Here is a 17,545-nt window from a genome sequence, read left to right as displayed (position 1 = left end):
CCCCTGTAACAACAAGCCCCGCACCGAGGGTACCAAGGACCCAAGCAGGGACCAGTGGAGCCCAGGCCCCACTAAGTCAACTCCTCCCCATCCCCAGAATCTTCCACGTCAGGACCCGGGGCCGAGGCGTCCTCCAAACCCTCTGCCTTTGGAGAAAAAACAGAGACCACTGGAAAATCAGGGATGAAGGGGGGGGCCCGCTGGCGTGGCTCAAAAACTCCGGCAGGAGGACTAGGCTCGAATGCCTCCGCCGCCAGTCCGGGAGGGGCAATCCCCGAAGCCGCCCGATTCTCACTACCAGTACAATTCAGCGGGGCAGCTGCGGGGCATCCGGAAAGGCAACCAACCTCGCACGTTGCTGTAACTTAAACCACGCATGCAACGCTAAACCTGCCTGCACCCGAATATCAGTCTCAGTGGACTGAGGGAGTTGGAGAACAAGCAAAGACCACCACTCACAGGACTCCAGGTCATAGGTATCGCTGACCCTCAACAGGCAGCAAGGCGGAGGCAGACGGTGAGTGTCACTCTGAGACAGGGGGACAGAGCAACCTTCCAACTCGCACAAGGCGAGGTGGAACTCGGAGGTCTCCTACATTGTACCACTGAGCCCCAATGGGGGTTTCCAGGGCCTTTAGGCTAACTGCTGAGGGAAGCCCAGGCGAGGTACTGCTAACCAGTTATCCCAGAGCAACCAAGCAAACAATCTAAAAGCTGAACCCCTGCAATGTGTGCAAGCACGGGGACCTAGTGGAGGGCCACCAAAAACCTACTAGTGGTCCTACTGCCACACCTGGCAGACCCCCGCCAGACAAAACAAAACAAAAAAAAGAAAAATGCCACAAAAGAACAATGTCTCCGGGTGAACAGAACCGGTCGCTATGAGTAAATCAGACAGCTGCACAGTACTTCGCGCCCCAGCCAATGACAAACTACCTCCTACCCAAGGGCACACAGGAGTAAGAACCTCCCCAGCTGAACCCCCCAGCGGCAATCACAGAGCAGCGACAGAATCACACGGAGGTAGCTGCTCCTGAACGGGTCATGGAAGATAACCCTGAAGATGCAAAGGCAATACTCACGGGGCACCTAGTGAAGGTAGCCCTAGGTGCATGCAGCCCCAGTACTCTTGTGTTACTCCTGGCTCACACACCACCAATACAGAACACCACCACCGCACTGCAGCACTGCGCAAAGAGTGGAGCCAGAGTGATCGACCATTCACTATTACAACAGCCTTTGAACTGGGGAGAATTGCCAGCGTGGAGGTCTGGGACCCCCCATCCCCCTCCTGGGGAAGGGGGGTGGTTGTGCAGACGGATGCGCAGCGGTTGTGGTGACGTCATGTTTGTTTCCCGGTTTTTGATTGGGGAGTTCCGTTTGCTTTTTTGCTTTCGATTTGCAATTTTTTGTCCAGCAGTAGTTTGTTTTGAAATTCCTACCTTTCTGGGTGCCAGACCTGGTAGATGGCAGACAAAGACTGCTTCCAAGTACATGGGGATGTCTTTAGGCCATTGTTCCTCGTGCCTCTCTTAAGGGGGCCAGGTTCTGGCTCTGGTCCCCGGTAGGCTTAGAACTCCTTCGATTGACTGTTGCCACGGTCTAATACATACACATCAGCCCGGTATAACTCCGGGGAGCCGAAGGGGCTCTCCACAGAAAAACAGCATATTATTTACCTTGAATGATGGAGTTATCCTCCTTGTCAAAACTAGCTGTTTTGAAGGAGTTGAGGGATCTAGTTGATGGAGATGTGCCGTGGCACAAGGTGGCTGGTCATTTTCAGTGTCACTGGCTCTATTTGATGTGGGAAATGATAATCACTAGGTGACAAACACCTGTGAGTCATCATTACTGTCACAAGCTGCTGTAGAAGTTGATGGTTTTAACTCAGACTTTTTCTTAAAGATTGTCGAGGCAATTAATAACGACTTTTTAAGAGGTGATTACTGGGCTGGACTGAGACTTTGTCATGAAATATTTTCTCAAAGTATTTTCTATATTTTGAAATATTTTCTCAAAGTATTCCAGGTAAATTTGTTTGTAGGGTGTAAGATCATTTACCCAGTAATTTCATTTTTAGACGTTTTGATATCTCTCAGCATTGTTGTCTTGCTCGTCCAAAATTGCCAATGCATCATATACAGTACAAGCTTAAATGCCCCTGTGCTGTGAATTGTTTTGTCCTACCCCCATATCTATCAAACCATCCACAACTGGCCAGGAATGTTTCATTGCTCAGTTTCACCTGATTTCTTCTTTGAATCATCAGAAAGACTTCTTTCTTTCTCCTGTATATGTATCAAGCTGATTGGATTTCAACAATTCTGGTCCTCAATCCACAATGTTAACTTTTCCATCTCGCAAATCAAATGGTCTTTTCCTTGTTGTCATCGCTCTCAGTGGAGCAGAAGCCTTCACTGGCTCTAAAATTTGTATTTTGTCTTTAAAAATTGTTCCAATTGTTGAGCAGTTCACTCGGTAAATGTTTGCAGCCTCCATTTTTTCATCCCTCTTAAAGCTCTTAATATGTTGAACATCTTCTCTAAGGTAATGGGTTGCCTTTTCCTTGGCACTGGTGAAGTATACACACACTTACGCTTTCTATCAGCCATTGTTAAAGATATTTTCCTTAAAAAAGTTCCAAGAAAGCACAATGTGTCTAGTCTGGGCATGAGAAAATGTTGACTGTGGTGTTTGTCTCCACAGATACAGTATGTGTTATATTGTACTGTACATGCAAGAGTTTGCCAATGCATTTTAGATTTGATGCAATCACACTTAATCTTACCCAAACAAAACCTACTCTTACCCAATTGAGCCTGACACAGCATAATCTAAGCTAATACATTCTAACCAAATAATATACAGTGGAACCTCCATTTATGAATTTAATCCGTTCCCAGAGACAGGTCGTAACTCTAAACAAATTTTCCCATAAGAAATACTGTACTCCTAATGTAAATTGAATTAATCCATTCCACACACCCAAAAATAGTACAGTAACTTAAAAATACATTGTATACAGAATACTAATCATTTTTCATACACAAAATAATCAGGAATAAATATATACCATAAATAAAATAAGTAAACATTTACCTGTACTTTACCTTTACTGAGGACGCTCTTTGGCATATGGGAGACGGGGAGGAGGGAGGGAGGAGGGAGGGAGGAGCGGTGTTGGTGTATGTGGAGGGTGAGGAGGAGGGAAGTGGTGGTGAGACCATCCCCTGCTCGCCTTAAATGCTTTCATATCTGCATCACTGGTTCCAGATTTTCCTTTCACACATTTCACTGCCACAGTTATGTGGCAGGCAGTCAGAACAAGTCAGTCACAATATGTCAGTCAAGACCAGTCACAGGCAGTCATAACCAAAGGCACTCAAGCATTCACTGTTGTGGTAGCAACTGGTTAAACATTTACAGGCAGTCACGCATTTACAGTCAATTAGGCATTCACAGTCAATTAGGCATTCACAGTCAATCGGGCATCCACAGTACCGGGATTAATCACCATGTCAAACTATCTCTGGTGAGATTTTTGAAGGAAATTAAAACTTTGAAGGAAACAGTCGAAAGTAGGTCCTAAAAGTTGCAAATAAAGGAAAGGGTGTTCCAAGTTTGGGAAAACAGGACAAATCCACACCAAAAACTAAGGAAATAATAAATTAGGGAATAGAATAGGAATAGCTAAGGTAACAATATGGAAATAGTATAAAATAATTTTTATATTTAAAAATACTGTATACTCTTTCAAATATTGCAACCATAATCAGCATTTATCAACTAGCTTCTGGTGAAATTAAAACACTGGACAAAAACAGTAGGAATCAGGAGCTAGATTGGTAAATAGCAGCAATATAGATGGAAAATGTAGTAGCATTACCAGTACTGTATAGCACACGTAATGGTGAACGAGCTCTCAACAGAAGCAAGTACAGTGGATCTAAATCTATGCAATATATACTGTACACACACTTTTGCCCCCCCCCCCCCCTGTTCAGAAATCATTCACTATTACGAATGCTATAACGATTAATTAACACTTTCGGTGGGCGGGGACAGATATGGCATCCATAAATAACTATGGATGTCCGGCAGGGACGCATGTTGCGTCCAAAATTAAAATATTTGGTAAAATTCATTTTTTCTGATAATTATGGGACGTGTTTTAAAAGAAACAGCAGGTGAGGATGAAAAAGTGAGGGGGAGTGGTGATGATACCACTGCACGTGCAGGGCCTGCTATTAGAACTCATACCGCATGTACCCCACACACCAGTTCTGGTGAAGCCTGGTCTACTGACAACACTACACCATTTGTAGACAGTTTTACTGGACCACCAGGCTTGACTATACCAGTACCAAGCACTCCTCTGGGATTTTAACAGAGATTTGCTGACATTTATGGTATATGAAGCAAACTTTTAACACAAAGCATGTCCAATGTTTCTAACAACACTAACAATGAGTGAGATGAAGTGAGAGTAAAAGAGCTTGCCAGATATTTGGAAATGACAATGTTGATGGGCATTGTGAAGATGCCAATGATGAGAATGTACTGGCAAACAGGTAAATTGTGGCATGTACCTTCATTCAATACTTTTATGACTGCAAAACTATATGAATTAATTTCAAAGTATTTTCATAGTCATAACAATAATGTCATTTCCAAAGACAATCAAGACATTCTAATAAAAGTTAGAAAATTCATGTATTACATTCAAATAATGACAAAAAGCTGTTTTTTGACATGACGATATACTTTATCTTATGGTATTGGTAATGTTGTTCTTTCATTTGTCCTTGTATGCATATATCCCTTTAGAGCATTCTATTGCAAACAATGTGATACCAAAATGAACAACGCAACACAAAAATTTAGGTGATAAAACTGAAAAAAAATAAAAGATTATCAACATTTGAGTGCAGGTGTTGCGGATGGGTGCTCGCTCACGGGTAATGCTTGGCCGATTTTCAGGTTTGCTGCGGGGGCACGCCAGGCTTTTTGACCTTTTATACATATACAGTATCCCTTTAGGGAATTCTATTGAACAATTTGATACCAAAATGAACGACTTAGCACGAAAATTGAGGTGAGAAAACTGAAAAGAGCACACGCATTTTAGTGTGGGTGTACGCTTACGGAATATGCCAGGCAGACCTTGGGGTGGGCTGGGGCGCGCACACTGGGCCATGCAAAGTATTAATATAAAGAAATTTTAATCTGATATATAAAAAATAAAATAAAAAACCACAAACTAATGTAGGTCTGCCAGAAGACATGGCAGGATGTGCAGAATACCCCCGTTGAAAAACAGAGGTGCAACAGGTACTCTGAGAGAGAACTCTATCAACATCAGAGGTCCGAGACTGTTCAACACGCTTCCACTAAACATAAGGGGCATTACTGGCCGACCCCTCACAGTGTTCAAGAGAGAACTGGATAAGCACATCCAAAGGATACCTGATCAACCAGGCTGTGACTCATACGTCAGGCTGCGAGCAGCCACGTCCAACAGCCTGGTTGATCAGTCCGGCAACCAGGAGGCCTGGTCGATGACCGGGCCACGGGGACGCTAAGCCCCGGAAGCACCTCAAGGTAAGGTAGGTTAAAAGGAGCAGAATTAATAATCCTTGAAAAGTATATTATACTTATTGTTTGTATTATAATATAAGCGCGCATGTTTTCTACAGGGATTTGCAAACTGCCTCCCTCGTAAAAAATTTTTTTTATTTTTTAAATGGTACCACATGAAAAATCTAATTTTCTCACCATAATTTAGCCCCAAGAGAAAACTGAGGCTGAAGCAAAAGTTCCATGGCCAAAAGATTAACTTGATTCCCTTTAGAAACTTCTTACGCACTGTACACAGACAACCTTTACACTGCTCCAATCTATGTGATTACCTCCTGTGCACAAATCACCATATACAAATCCCCCCCCCTCCCCATTACTTGTTTGTTTGTGTTAAGTACACTACAGTGTAGCACTTTTAAACAGCTGACCAGTCCAAGGGTTACTCCAAACAATTCCACATACAATCAATGTTTGCTCATCATCTTTGCATACCTCTCCTCCTTTAACCCTTGGACAGCAGTTATCCTAAATTGTTGATTCACAGGGTAATGCAGTTATCATATGATGATTTAAAAAAGGATTGTGTGTTTTACATGTATGATGCAAATATGGATATAATAGGTCTATGTGGACGCGATGGAGTTTACCTAGACCCATGAACAAATCCTGCGACCACTTCATGGTACAAATGCAGTTATCGTCAAGAATACTACTAGGGAATTGCTCTCATTTGATTATTTAAACAATTATTGTCTAGGTTTTACATGTGTGATGTAAATATGGATATAAAAGTGCTCTGTGGATGTAAATAAAGAAAAACAAGTGATAAAACCTTCGGCAAAACATCAGAAAATAAATCGGTAAGCTTCCACAAAATCGAGCACCAGGCGTTAACATGTTCCAGATGCAGACGTACAGAGTGCCTCCCCCCCAGTGAAATGAGAAATTAACTTATTTTAGTGTTTTCTAATATTCTGCATACAAATTAATTCTATAATGATTTTTTTTTTATGCATAAGCAGGTATGACCGTTTCTCCATAGCCGCTATCTAAGGGTTACATTCAAATTCACTCACACTTTAACACCTTTATTATAATTCATTCATTCAGTATCTTTCTATGACAGTTTAATTCCTCAGTCAATCCTTCAAACACCAAAAATGTATCTTGGATAAATTTTACCTAGACCCTCCCATTTTTTCATTGCTACATCAATTTGATTCTTCGTGTTCATGCTACACCAGCATCCATGCATAAAGTTATTCACCACCACTCTTTCTTCCTAAATTATTTGACCTAGCCAGGATTTTCATTACCCCACCCACTTCATACAAAAATGTACTTCACCTTCATACCTTATCCGTATAAATAAATATGTAACTATTCACTGCAATGATATGATTATGTACCAATACAGTCATATCAATGATAGATTATCAGTTTTTTTCTGGCTGGCCCTCAGTAGCTTTCCAGTACTCTGGAGAGCTCTGGCTCTGGCATCACGAGATATTCACAAAATTACCAGGCCTCTTGGCTTGCATAACTATCAAACATCAAGACCAGTACCCAGTGTGCTTATAGTAAAGCATGGAAATCGGAGATCAACCTTACAAGCTAGTAAAAGTGCCCACAGAATACAAGCAAAACAAAATGTACTGTATCTTGATTGAAGAGAGAAAAGTTATTAACAAGGAAAGCAATAGTTTGCCCACTGTCATCAAACCATGCACTAATATTCAAGCACAAAACCAGATAGCATTTCAGGTCACCCAAGGATTCAAACTGCCTACTTAGCTCACTCGCATGCTTCGTATCAAAGACTCCACTATGTACTTCTCTGCAAGGACACACTTTTTTTAAGCTAAATGGGATTTGCATTCTTCGGGATTTTGAAGTCCCACAGGAGGCCATACTTGTTATTTCATTTTCTTTATGTTTTATAACTGTCTATGCTTCTTATCTTGAGTGTCCTTAGCTGATTTGTTTACCCTGATTTTTGGGGGGTTATCTTGCCTGGTGTTGGCGTGCTTTTCTAGTTTCTAAACAGTTACATTTTTTCTAAAGGGCTCAAGTGTCCTCCTCTCTGGAGTTTCTCCTCTTGAGTTGCACCACAGTCTAGGCAGTGCTCGAGACTTGCTCCTTTAGCCAGACCTGTTGATGGGAGTTGATTAACTTCACCGTTTACTTAAAAACCAATGAAAATATTCATGCTTAGTTATGCATTGTTTATAGGTTTACTTTGCACTTTAAGGTTTTCTGATTGGGCGATGAATAAGGATTCTCTTAGTTTAATTCAGAGGCACCATACGCCTTCCCTAGCGTGTATCTTCAGGGGTTTAAAGTGCTGTTTTTGGCCTCACTACCCTTTTGACTTTCACACTCCTGGATGTTTATTAGACTCTGATGGTCAGTGCCCCATTTGGGTTCGGGTAACCTGTATTCGATACACAAGTGCTCTTCAAACCAAGATAAATTACCCAAAATAGGGTAAAAGTGTTTTTTTTGGGGGGGATCATATCACACCTTGGAATACACATTACAATTTATCATAAAAGTAAAGTGTGCACCAATACTTAGCAGAAACTCGAGACTTGGGGCCATGTGTTGCTAGCTGTGGTGGTGAGAGGTATGTATTAGCTGGCTGTGTGTGGGTCCCATTTTGTTGAAAACAGAATGGTATTTACACCTACACCTCACTATATGGTAACTCTCACTATTTGTTGCTTTCATGATTTATCACTGCCCCTGCATACATTTTAGTAAACCAATACCATAGCAGCTGATCTTGTTCCCTCAGTCTGAAACAGAAGATATTCAAATCCTAATTGTCATATTTTTTCTTACCCAGAATGAGTGCACACTAACAAACTAATGTGCCAGACTTCATAGAGCACTGTTTCACCAATATTGAAGACAAGGAAGTGATAAAACCACATTATGTTGTGTGTTCTGACACTGTGTGCACCAAGTCATTATAAAAGAGTAAGTTACACCATCTGAAGTGGAAACATTAAACATTGTTGTCCAACGTTCCATCATATTGTCAGTGTTTAGAAGGGATTATAAAGAAGCAGTGAATTACCAGCAAGGATTCCAAATAAACATTCAATCAAAAGGTTATGGCAAAAGCAATCTTTGAAGTGGCTTACCAGATTGCAAAATCAAAGATGCCACACTATTAATAAGGGAATATTCATCCAGCCAACTGTTTTTTCCAGCAATGAAATAATATGTGAGTCTGAACAAGCACAAAATGTGGCAGCAGTACATTGTCATATTATACTGTTAGTCGCCAAACTGAAATCAAAGGCATAACGTATTTGCTTACAAATCAGTGATAAGTTCCCATTCAACTGGACAAAACCATGGATGGTCTATGTCTGTCATAAGTTTGAACCACGACTGAACAAGATCCTCTGCTCTACAAGCCTTTAAAAATGACCTGTAAAGGAATTGACATTCAATGCTACTTAAGCATGTTTTACAAAGAAAATTTGTGGGAATTAATAGTGATGGTGCTCCCTCAATGTAGGGTGTGTGTTCATAGGATATTTCTCATACAAAGCAACAACCCCAAAATTCTGTCAGCACATTGTATGATTCACCACCAAGCCCTGGCCATCAAAGGTCTTATTCCTGGACTAAAGGAAGCTATGAAATTTGTTATTACCAGAGTGAACTTCATCAAGGCAGGCACTTTAAATACATGGCTCTTCAGACCCTTGTTCCAAAACTGATTACATAGGCAATGGGCCTCTGCATAGAAAATAAGCTTCTGTTGTGGGACCGGAAACAGGTGGTAAACCCACCGAAGACACATTTCGACCACGCCCAAACTAACCGAGATGACTCAACGGATAGATGGAGAAGAGGCCTGCCCCAAAAGACCCTACCCCCCCTGAAAGGATGATGGGCTGCCCAACGCCACTGAAGGCCGCAAGAGACCACCCGAAAAGCCCACGAATCATGGGACCAGGTATGGGCAAATAGAGCCAGCCTCCTCCCCATCGGCCTGTGAAAAGGCCAACTCGAATCCAGAGAGCCCGTATTACGTGCAGGGCGAACACCGCATCAACCAGACGAAGACAAAACCGGGGACACCTCTTACCTGCCTGCTGGCACCACAGGCCTACAGGCCACAAGGCATTCCTAAAAGCATGAAATCGTGGCCAGAGCAACTGCCAGGCACATCAATCAAGAACTGACTGGTGGTGGCATGGCTCATCCAGGCTAGCTCTCCTCCCACCCAGGGGGGGGGGCGCTAACGAGCTCCGTTAGTTGGATGAAGTTTTGCTCGTTTGTTTTCAGTGTGTGATCGGAGTTCTTTTGATATGTTGAGGGCACAGGTCGCATTTTTCAACCAGTCAGTTTGTTTTGAATTGCCTACATTTATGGGTGCTTCCCTGGTCTGCAGAAAAATGACAAAACATTACAATTAAGGTATTCATGAGCCATTGCTCCCAGCACCTCTGTGAGGGGGTCAGGTTCTGGCTTGTGGTCCCTGGTAGGCATAGAACACTACTACGACTGATGACCCAAAGTAGTGTGGCATTTTATCAGTACAGTATGCTAGCTTCAGAGCCAACGAGGCTCCCTACATAAATAAAACACAGTACTGTACAGTACTTGTACAATTTTGAAAATAAACATACTAATATATCTAATTGCAGAATCCAGGTATTAAAACTGTACCCCCAATTTTGCCTCTTAGTTTTCTTAATATCACCATTACCTTACTTGGAATATTAAATCGTCACAACTCATTGCACGACCCCAAGGCAATACAGGAAAGACATTATCACACATTACCTAAATAAACAACTCATTATTTTAGAATTGTAAAAATATAAGTTTAAAGCACCTCAAATGAATTATCAACATTTCATTCTTTTTCATCACATTTTTTTAAGCCCTGTTTATTGCTGCCTCAAAGTAATGGTAGTAATATGGTAAGGCACAGTATGTAGGTTCTACATCACAATTGTCTACATCACTAACTCACAATGGAGGGACCCAGGTTCAGTTCCTGGGTAAGACAGAAACAGGTACAGTAGTCTGTATGGTCACTCATCTTATACTATGTCAGCCCCTATCTGACCAAGTGATGAATACATCATCCCCTGCACCCTGCTACATGCGCTATACATCTTTTCACATTTGCTAACTGCTCATCTTTTCACTCTCTCTTCCTGCCTTTAAATTCCCTTACAAATACTTTCTACTCCATTATTATCCACTCGTGCAACATTATCATAGTGCTTTAGCACTAACATATAAACCTTACTTTAAGTACTGTAGTTTGGTTTGGAGACTGCCTAAGAAAACAAGCGAGTCATTTATAACTATAGGTTTTATAAGGATAAGGATTTGGGATGGGGAAGGAATGATGCTCACCCACTTGGTCTGGATGCTAGAGCGACAGTCTCGCTTCATTCAGATCACCGTTCAATTGCTGACTGACCAAGTGGTTGGGCATCATTCTGTCCCCCCCCCCCCCCCATCCCAAATACTTATCCTGATCTCTTCCAAGTGCTATATAGTCGTGATGGCTTAGTGCCTTCTCCTGATAGTTCCCTTCCCTTACTACTCAGTTTTCTTACCAGACTCTGTGAAATGATTTCTTTCTGAGTGGATCCAATTTGACCTCGGAATGCGGAAGTGGCTAGCAGAGTTACACATGTACTGTGGAGAAGATGTTGTGCAATGCAGTCAGCAGCCCATTCTTGAAGACTTTTCATTGGAGTCATAATGAACAATGTTTTATCTGAAAGTACATAAATATACAATACTGCATATTACTAATTTTCAGAGATGGCTCACAAAATTCAAGTACAGTATGTATAGTATTTCTCTTTATAAGGCAGTTAATAAGTGTATCAAGATGACATCATCCCACCAATGAAAAAAGAATCTGAAGGGGTAGATATTGAGGGTTACATATATAGTAAGCACCTCTTTTTTGGTGCACAAATAATTGTTGATGTACAGTGTGGGTGAGAGATGCTGGTGAGGCATGAACATGAAACATTAAGAATAAGAGCAAAAGAACTGAAGGGGGTCTTGGAATGCCCTCTGATTCTTGCAAGCTCGAACCCAAAAAAGTCTACATCTTTTGTTATGAAATCCTGTTATGAACCTGATCTCCGGTCCCCAGTAATTTGCGTAGAGTTGATTTGATAGTTTGTCCAGATAGAGATTATATAAAAAATGGGAGGTGGAGATATATTTATGGAGGCAGCAGTCAGCCAGATGCTGGTTAACCAGAGGAAGGTGATATCTCTCTGGCCACGACAGTAGTGATGTGTGTTGATTATGGATAACCAGTAAATATACAGTATACAAATGGTCTCAAAATGAAAAATGGACTCCTTTAATATGGACTACCAGTACAGTAGTGTTAAACTGGAAAATTCAGCGATTATTGGACATCTGGCACAGTATTAAGGGGCAGAAGTGAGAGAACATCCTCAGGACCAGAAAATAGCAGCCAGGGAAGTTGTGTTGGATCTCACTGTTTAAGAGATTTTTACTCCACCAGTCAGATAAGCTGCCACTCATTCATTTAACTTGTAGGATGTCATAGTGTTGCTTTAAGGGACTACGGGGTAGTATTATAGAGTCCAGATTTTCAAATATATTTCCGTGTCTTTGATGATGATCTTGCTTGAGTGAACCAATATTAATTTTTATGTAGCCAGACTAAGGTGAATTGGGAATATTATGACTATTTGGATATTTCTGAATCTTGCATATCAATCGAGGTACAGGAAGGATATGTGAGTGCTCCACTGAGTGATTGTTTGCTTTTTTTATGTGAATACTGGCATATATTTTTACTGTCACACTACCTAGGTGTTTCTATGCACCTTTGGGAATAAATCCTAAGGACAACTACACATAGTTGACACTACAACCACCTGCTCATCATGGGCGACTTCAATCACGGAAAGATTGACTGGGAGAACAAGGAACCGCATGGAGGCGAGGATACGTGGAGAGCCAAACTATTGGAGGTGGTGACAAGCAACTTTTTAACCCAGCATGTCAGAGAACCCACAAGGATGAGAGGCAATGACGAACCAGCGAGACTCGACCTAGTCTTCACTCTGAACGACTCCGACATAAGAGAAATCGGTTTTGAGGACCCAGTAGGAATGAGCGACCACAGTGTACTGGTGTTTGAGTACTTGATTGAAGAAGGGTTATTTAACTCGAGGAGGGATACCGAAACCAAAAGGTTAGCATACCGAAAGGGAAACTATGAGGAGATAAGAAAATTCCTAACAGATATAGCATGGGAAACAGAGCTCAGGGGAAAGACGGCCCAAGATATGATGGATTACATCACGCAGAAGTGCAAGGACGCAGCAAACAAGTTTGTCCCAGTCCAAAAGGAAAACAGAGAAATGAAGATGAGAAACCCATGGTTTAATCAGAGATGTAGGCTAGCTAAGCAGCAAAGTAAAAGGGCATGGAGAAACTATAGGAATAACAGGACACTGGAGAGCAGAGAAAGATACCAGAATGCCAGGAATTATGTCAGGATGAGAAGAGAGGCAGAAAGACAATACGAAAATGATATCGCAAGCAAGGCAAAGACTCAGCCTAAATTGTTGCATAGCCACATTAGGAGAAAAACAACAGTAAAGGAACAGGTTATGAGATTAAGGATAGGGGCGAAAGGATTCACTACAAATGACAAGGAAGTGTGTGAGGAATTGAATAAGAAATTCCAGGAGGTCTTCACCTTAGAGCAAGGAGAAATTCCAGAGGTAAGTGAGGGAATAGCTAACCAGGAACCACTGGAAGAGTGAGATTACCAGTGGGGAAGTAAGGAAGTGTTTACTAGAGTTGGACGTGACGAAGGCTATAGGCCCAGATGGAATCTCCCCTTGGGTTCTAAAGGAAGGAGCAAGAGAACTGTGCCTACCACTCTCCATAGTATATAACAAATCACTGGCAACAGGGGAACTGCCAGATATTTGGAAAGCAGCTAACGTAGTCCCGATATACAAGAAAGGGGATAGACAGGAGGCACTGAACTACAGGCCAGTGTCCCTAAACTGCATACCATGCAAGCTGATGGAGAAGATTGTGCGAAAAAAACTAGTGGAGCATCTGGAGCGAAGGAACTTTGTAACACAGCATCAACATGGGTTCAGGGATGGCAGGTCCTGCCTCACAGGGTTATTTGAATTCTACGACCAGGCAACAAAAATAAGGCAAGAAAGAGAAGGGTGGGCAGACTGCATATTTTTAGATTGTCAGAAAGCCTTTGATACAGTGCCACACAAGAGGCTAGTGCGAAAGTTGGAGATGCAGGCTGGAGTGAGAGGGAAGGTACTCCGGTGGATAGAGGAGTACCTAAGCAACAGGAGACAACGAGTCTGTGTGAGGGGTGAGGTCTCAGATTGGCGAGACGTCACAAGTGGAGTCCCGCAGGGGTCAGTCCTTGGACCTATACTGTTTCTGGTATATGTAAATGATCTCCCAGAGGGTATAGATTCGTTCCTCTCAATGTTTGCCGACGATGCAAAAATTATGAGGAGGATTGAAACAGAGGATGATAGTAGGAGGCTACAAGATGACCTGGATAGACTGAGTGAATGGTCCAACAAATGGCTGTTGAAGTTCAACCCGAGTAAATGCAAAGTAATGAAACTAGGCAGTGGAAACAGGAGGCCAGGCACAGGATACAGAATAGGAGATGAAGTACTTAATGAAACAGACAGAGAAAGATCTAGGAGTTGATATCACACCAAACCTGTCTCCTGAAGCCCACATAAGGAGAATAACGTCTGCGGCATATGCGAGGCTGGCTAACATCAGAACGGCGTTCAGGAACCTGTGTAAGGAATCATTCAGAATCTTGTACACCACATATGTAAGACCAATCCTGGAGTATGCGGCCCCAGCATGGAGCCCGTACCTTGTCAAGCACAAGACGAAGCTGGAAAAAGTCCAAAGGTATGCTACTAGACTAGTCCCAGAACTAAGAGGCACGAGTTATGAGGAAAGGCTGCGGGAAATGCACCTTACGACACTGGAAGACAGAAGAGTAAGGGGGGACATGATCACAACCTACAAAATCCTCAGGGGAATCGACCGGGTAAACAAGGATGAACTATTCAACACTGGTGGGACGCGAACAAGGGGACACAGGTGGAAGCTGAGTACCCAAATGAGCCACAGAGACGTTAGAAAGTACTTTTTCAGTGTCAGAGTAGTTAGTAAATGGAATGCATTAGGAAGTGATGTGGTGGAGGCTGACTCCATACACAGTTTCAAATGTAGATATGATAGAGCCCAATAGGCCCAGGAATCTGTACACCAGTTGATTGACGGTTGAGAGGCGGGACCAAAGAGCCAGAGCTCAACCCCCGCAAGCACAATTAGGTGAGTACAATTAGGTGAGTACATAGGACAAAAGTCCTAGCCTAGGTAGAAGGGCCAAAAACAACAGAAACCCCTAACGTGACACCTCCCACAGAATGCATAAAACAAAGAGATTACTGAAAAAGTTGTCTTTCTCACAATATATTAAGATCACTCCCTTACTTGAGGCTTCGCCACATTAACACACGTTAGAAACATATTTCACAGGAAAATGAAAGTCGCCTAATGCCTATAAACCCTTTCAGGTGACTCTTCCTTCTTGCCGGTTGGCATTCAGTCCCCGATCATTCAAGTGGTTTGGCACCACTCCTTTCCTTAAGTCCTATCCTAAGTTCTTATCCTCTTATCAGACGTCACATGTCACTACTGATGAGGTGCAAATGGTATGGGAAACGTTAAGAGAGATAAGAGATCAAGAATATCTCCAGAGATATGCATTGGTTCAAGGTCACCTAAAATCTATGCTTCATCGTGACTACCTAATCGTGACAACAGTTGGTTGCCATTACGATTACTAAACTGCGAATTACCAATATTGCTATGCCTAGCGTAATAATCACCTATAATGATGGTAGACTCGGTCTGAATGCAGATAGGAAGGTCAGTATAATTAAACTTATCACTAGGAGCATACAGGTTCAAGATATTGAAGTGCAGAGTTCCCCATGTAGATCCTCACACCATGATACTGAAGCCCTTCGGTCAACTTGGTTGGTGAGGAAGGGACTTCTTAACATACAAAATTAAAGAGTGACTGGATTGAAGATTATAGACAACATCAATGGGCTCGGTCGTCACACACAAGCAGTCCCCATGGTATAGAGGCTAAGACGCTCGCCTGGCGTTTAGCGAGCACTTTGTCCTGGGTTCGTATCCTGGCCGGGGAGGATTTACTGGGCGCAAATCCTTAACTGTAGCCTCTGTTTAACTCAACAGTAAAATGGATACAGTACTTGGTAGTTAAAATTTTTATGGGGTCGTATTCCAGGGAACATAGTAAGGACTTGCCAGAAACACTACGTGGACTAGTGGTTGTACAAGAATGTAAGAACTCTTGTATATATAAATAACAAGAATAAAATACAATAAAACTGTGGTGGAGATCAGGAAGTCTTTTCCCCGAGTGATGCCATGTTCCAATTAATGATGCTAAATACTGTTGTATCCGGGGAGTTTGTGGAGGGAGCCCATAGTTGACATCTGATTTATTAGTCCACGAGAGCTTGTGTGTGTGTTCCTAAGTTCTTCCTTGCTTTACTTGGTATCACTCCTGGTATTCCTCTGTGATGCAGCTCCCTACAAGATAATACAGCTGCAATACACTGTCTCATTTCTTTGTTACGGCACTTGTTTATGAACTTATAAACATTTGCTTTCAAACTTTTTGGGAACACAGTTTTTAATAGGCTTTCAAGTTCAGCGGATTCTAGATGTGATAAAATATATATTTTTTTCGTTATTAGAAACAAACCACCACTCTTTAAATATTGGTCTAAAGCAGCAGTGGTGCAGCCCACTGACCCCCAACACTCTCACCTTCACCACACTTACATACCACTGCACACACAAATATAACCCGTCAAACAGAAATCTGGGCTGCAGAACATTTGCAAATAACAAAAGGATACTTAATAAGACCACTAAATGATCCTAAATATAAGAGGCTCAAGTACACGCCCACAACTCACAATTAAGCAGGCGTGTACGGCGAGTGAGTAGTGGCCGCCACTGTGAAGGAGTCACCACTGAGGTGTGAGGTGTGAGGAGTGAAGTATGAGGAGTGAGGTATGAGGAGTGAGGTATGAGGAGTGAGGAGTGAGGTGTGAGGTGTCACCACACACTCATCCCAGCAATCAGCTGTTCCGCCAGGTCATGGCGAGTGTAATTCCTCATCCTCCCATTCTCAATTATTCCACTCTTTTCCGCTAAACCATTCATGATCTTAGGTAAATAGCCGTAAATGTGGTTTAGTAATAATGTTAGTGTGTGAAGAGGGTGACATATAAGGGCGTGGCGAGGCGGGGGCCCACACACGCCTATCGACCACTCGCGCCTTGCCAAGTTTACTAATCGCCATATTGCAGAAGAGTTGATTGTCATGAATTAGGCTTCGCTATCGATTTACCTCTTTTAAGATCATATATATCGGTGAGTGCATTTGACGTTTGGGAGAATATGAGGTGTGAGGTGGTGGAGAGTGGGCGAGAGAGGGCGTAATGAGGGCGGTGTGGGCGGGAGACGCCCCTCAGCATGCCCGCCCCACAGGTCTTCAACTGTCACACAAGGACTCCACCAAAACAATGTCAGTGCCAGCCCTCTTGCTGGCTTGTGGCTCCCTCTCCTGCTCCAGGAGGTGATGCCAGGTGACCCTCGGTGGTGTGTGTGTGGTCAGGCGGTAATACTCACCTTGGTGTACAGTTATGAGGAAGATATCGCCTCCACCAACACAAGGAGTCTTGCTGTTGAAGTGTATAGTGTTCTTCAAGACTGAGAGCACTTATAGTGGTCAAAGTTTTAATCATCAGAGTTTTAGTCATTAAAAGTACTCACCTCGGCAATATTAAGT

At 42.6% G+C, this 17,545-nt stretch overlaps 2 protein-coding genes across 9 annotated transcripts in view; one reads left to right on the top strand and one right to left on the bottom strand.

The window, feature by feature from the left end:
• Positions 1-16,800, bottom strand: part of LOC123753289 (uncharacterized) — a 31,361-nt gene extending 14,561 nt beyond the window's left edge. Inside the window, exons 1-2 of one of the 5 annotated variants that reach the window (XM_045735283.2) lie at positions 16,668-16,800; positions 11,184-11,347 (exon numbers count right to left, since the gene is read on the bottom strand). In XM_045735283.2, coding sequence (XP_045591239.1) covers positions 11,184-11,330 — 147 coding nt within the window. In that variant the 5' untranslated portion in view covers positions 11,331-11,347; positions 16,668-16,800. Of the gene's footprint in view, positions 1-1,679; positions 3,044-3,102; positions 7,735-11,183; positions 11,348-16,667 lie in introns of those variants that run through there. The other 4 variants (XM_045735286.2, XM_045735285.2, XM_069329525.1 and 1 more) reach the window with 4 other exon arrangements.
• Positions 16,800-17,545, top strand: part of Rab14 (RAS oncogene family member Rab14) — a 51,621-nt gene continuing 50,875 nt past the window's right edge. Inside the window, exon 1 of one of the 4 annotated variants that reach the window (XM_069329530.1) lies at positions 16,800-16,925. Coding sequence is in view for 2 of the 4 variants with exons in the window: in XM_069329527.1 (XP_069185628.1) it covers positions 17,196-17,332 (137 nt within the window). In the remaining 2 variants the exon portion in view is untranslated. Of the gene's footprint in view, positions 16,926-16,989; positions 17,128-17,180; positions 17,343-17,545 lie in introns of those variants that run through there. The other 3 variants (XM_069329529.1, XM_069329527.1, XM_069329528.1) reach the window with 3 other exon arrangements.

Source organism: Procambarus clarkii, chromosome 22 (genome assembly GCF_040958095.1).
Source record: "Procambarus clarkii isolate CNS0578487 chromosome 22, FALCON_Pclarkii_2.0, whole genome shotgun sequence".
NCBI classification, from domain to species: Eukaryota; Metazoa; Arthropoda; class Malacostraca; order Decapoda; family Cambaridae; genus Procambarus; species Procambarus clarkii.
The sequence above is the reverse complement of the archived record's forward strand: the minus strand, read 5'-3'. Positions and strand labels throughout refer to the sequence as shown.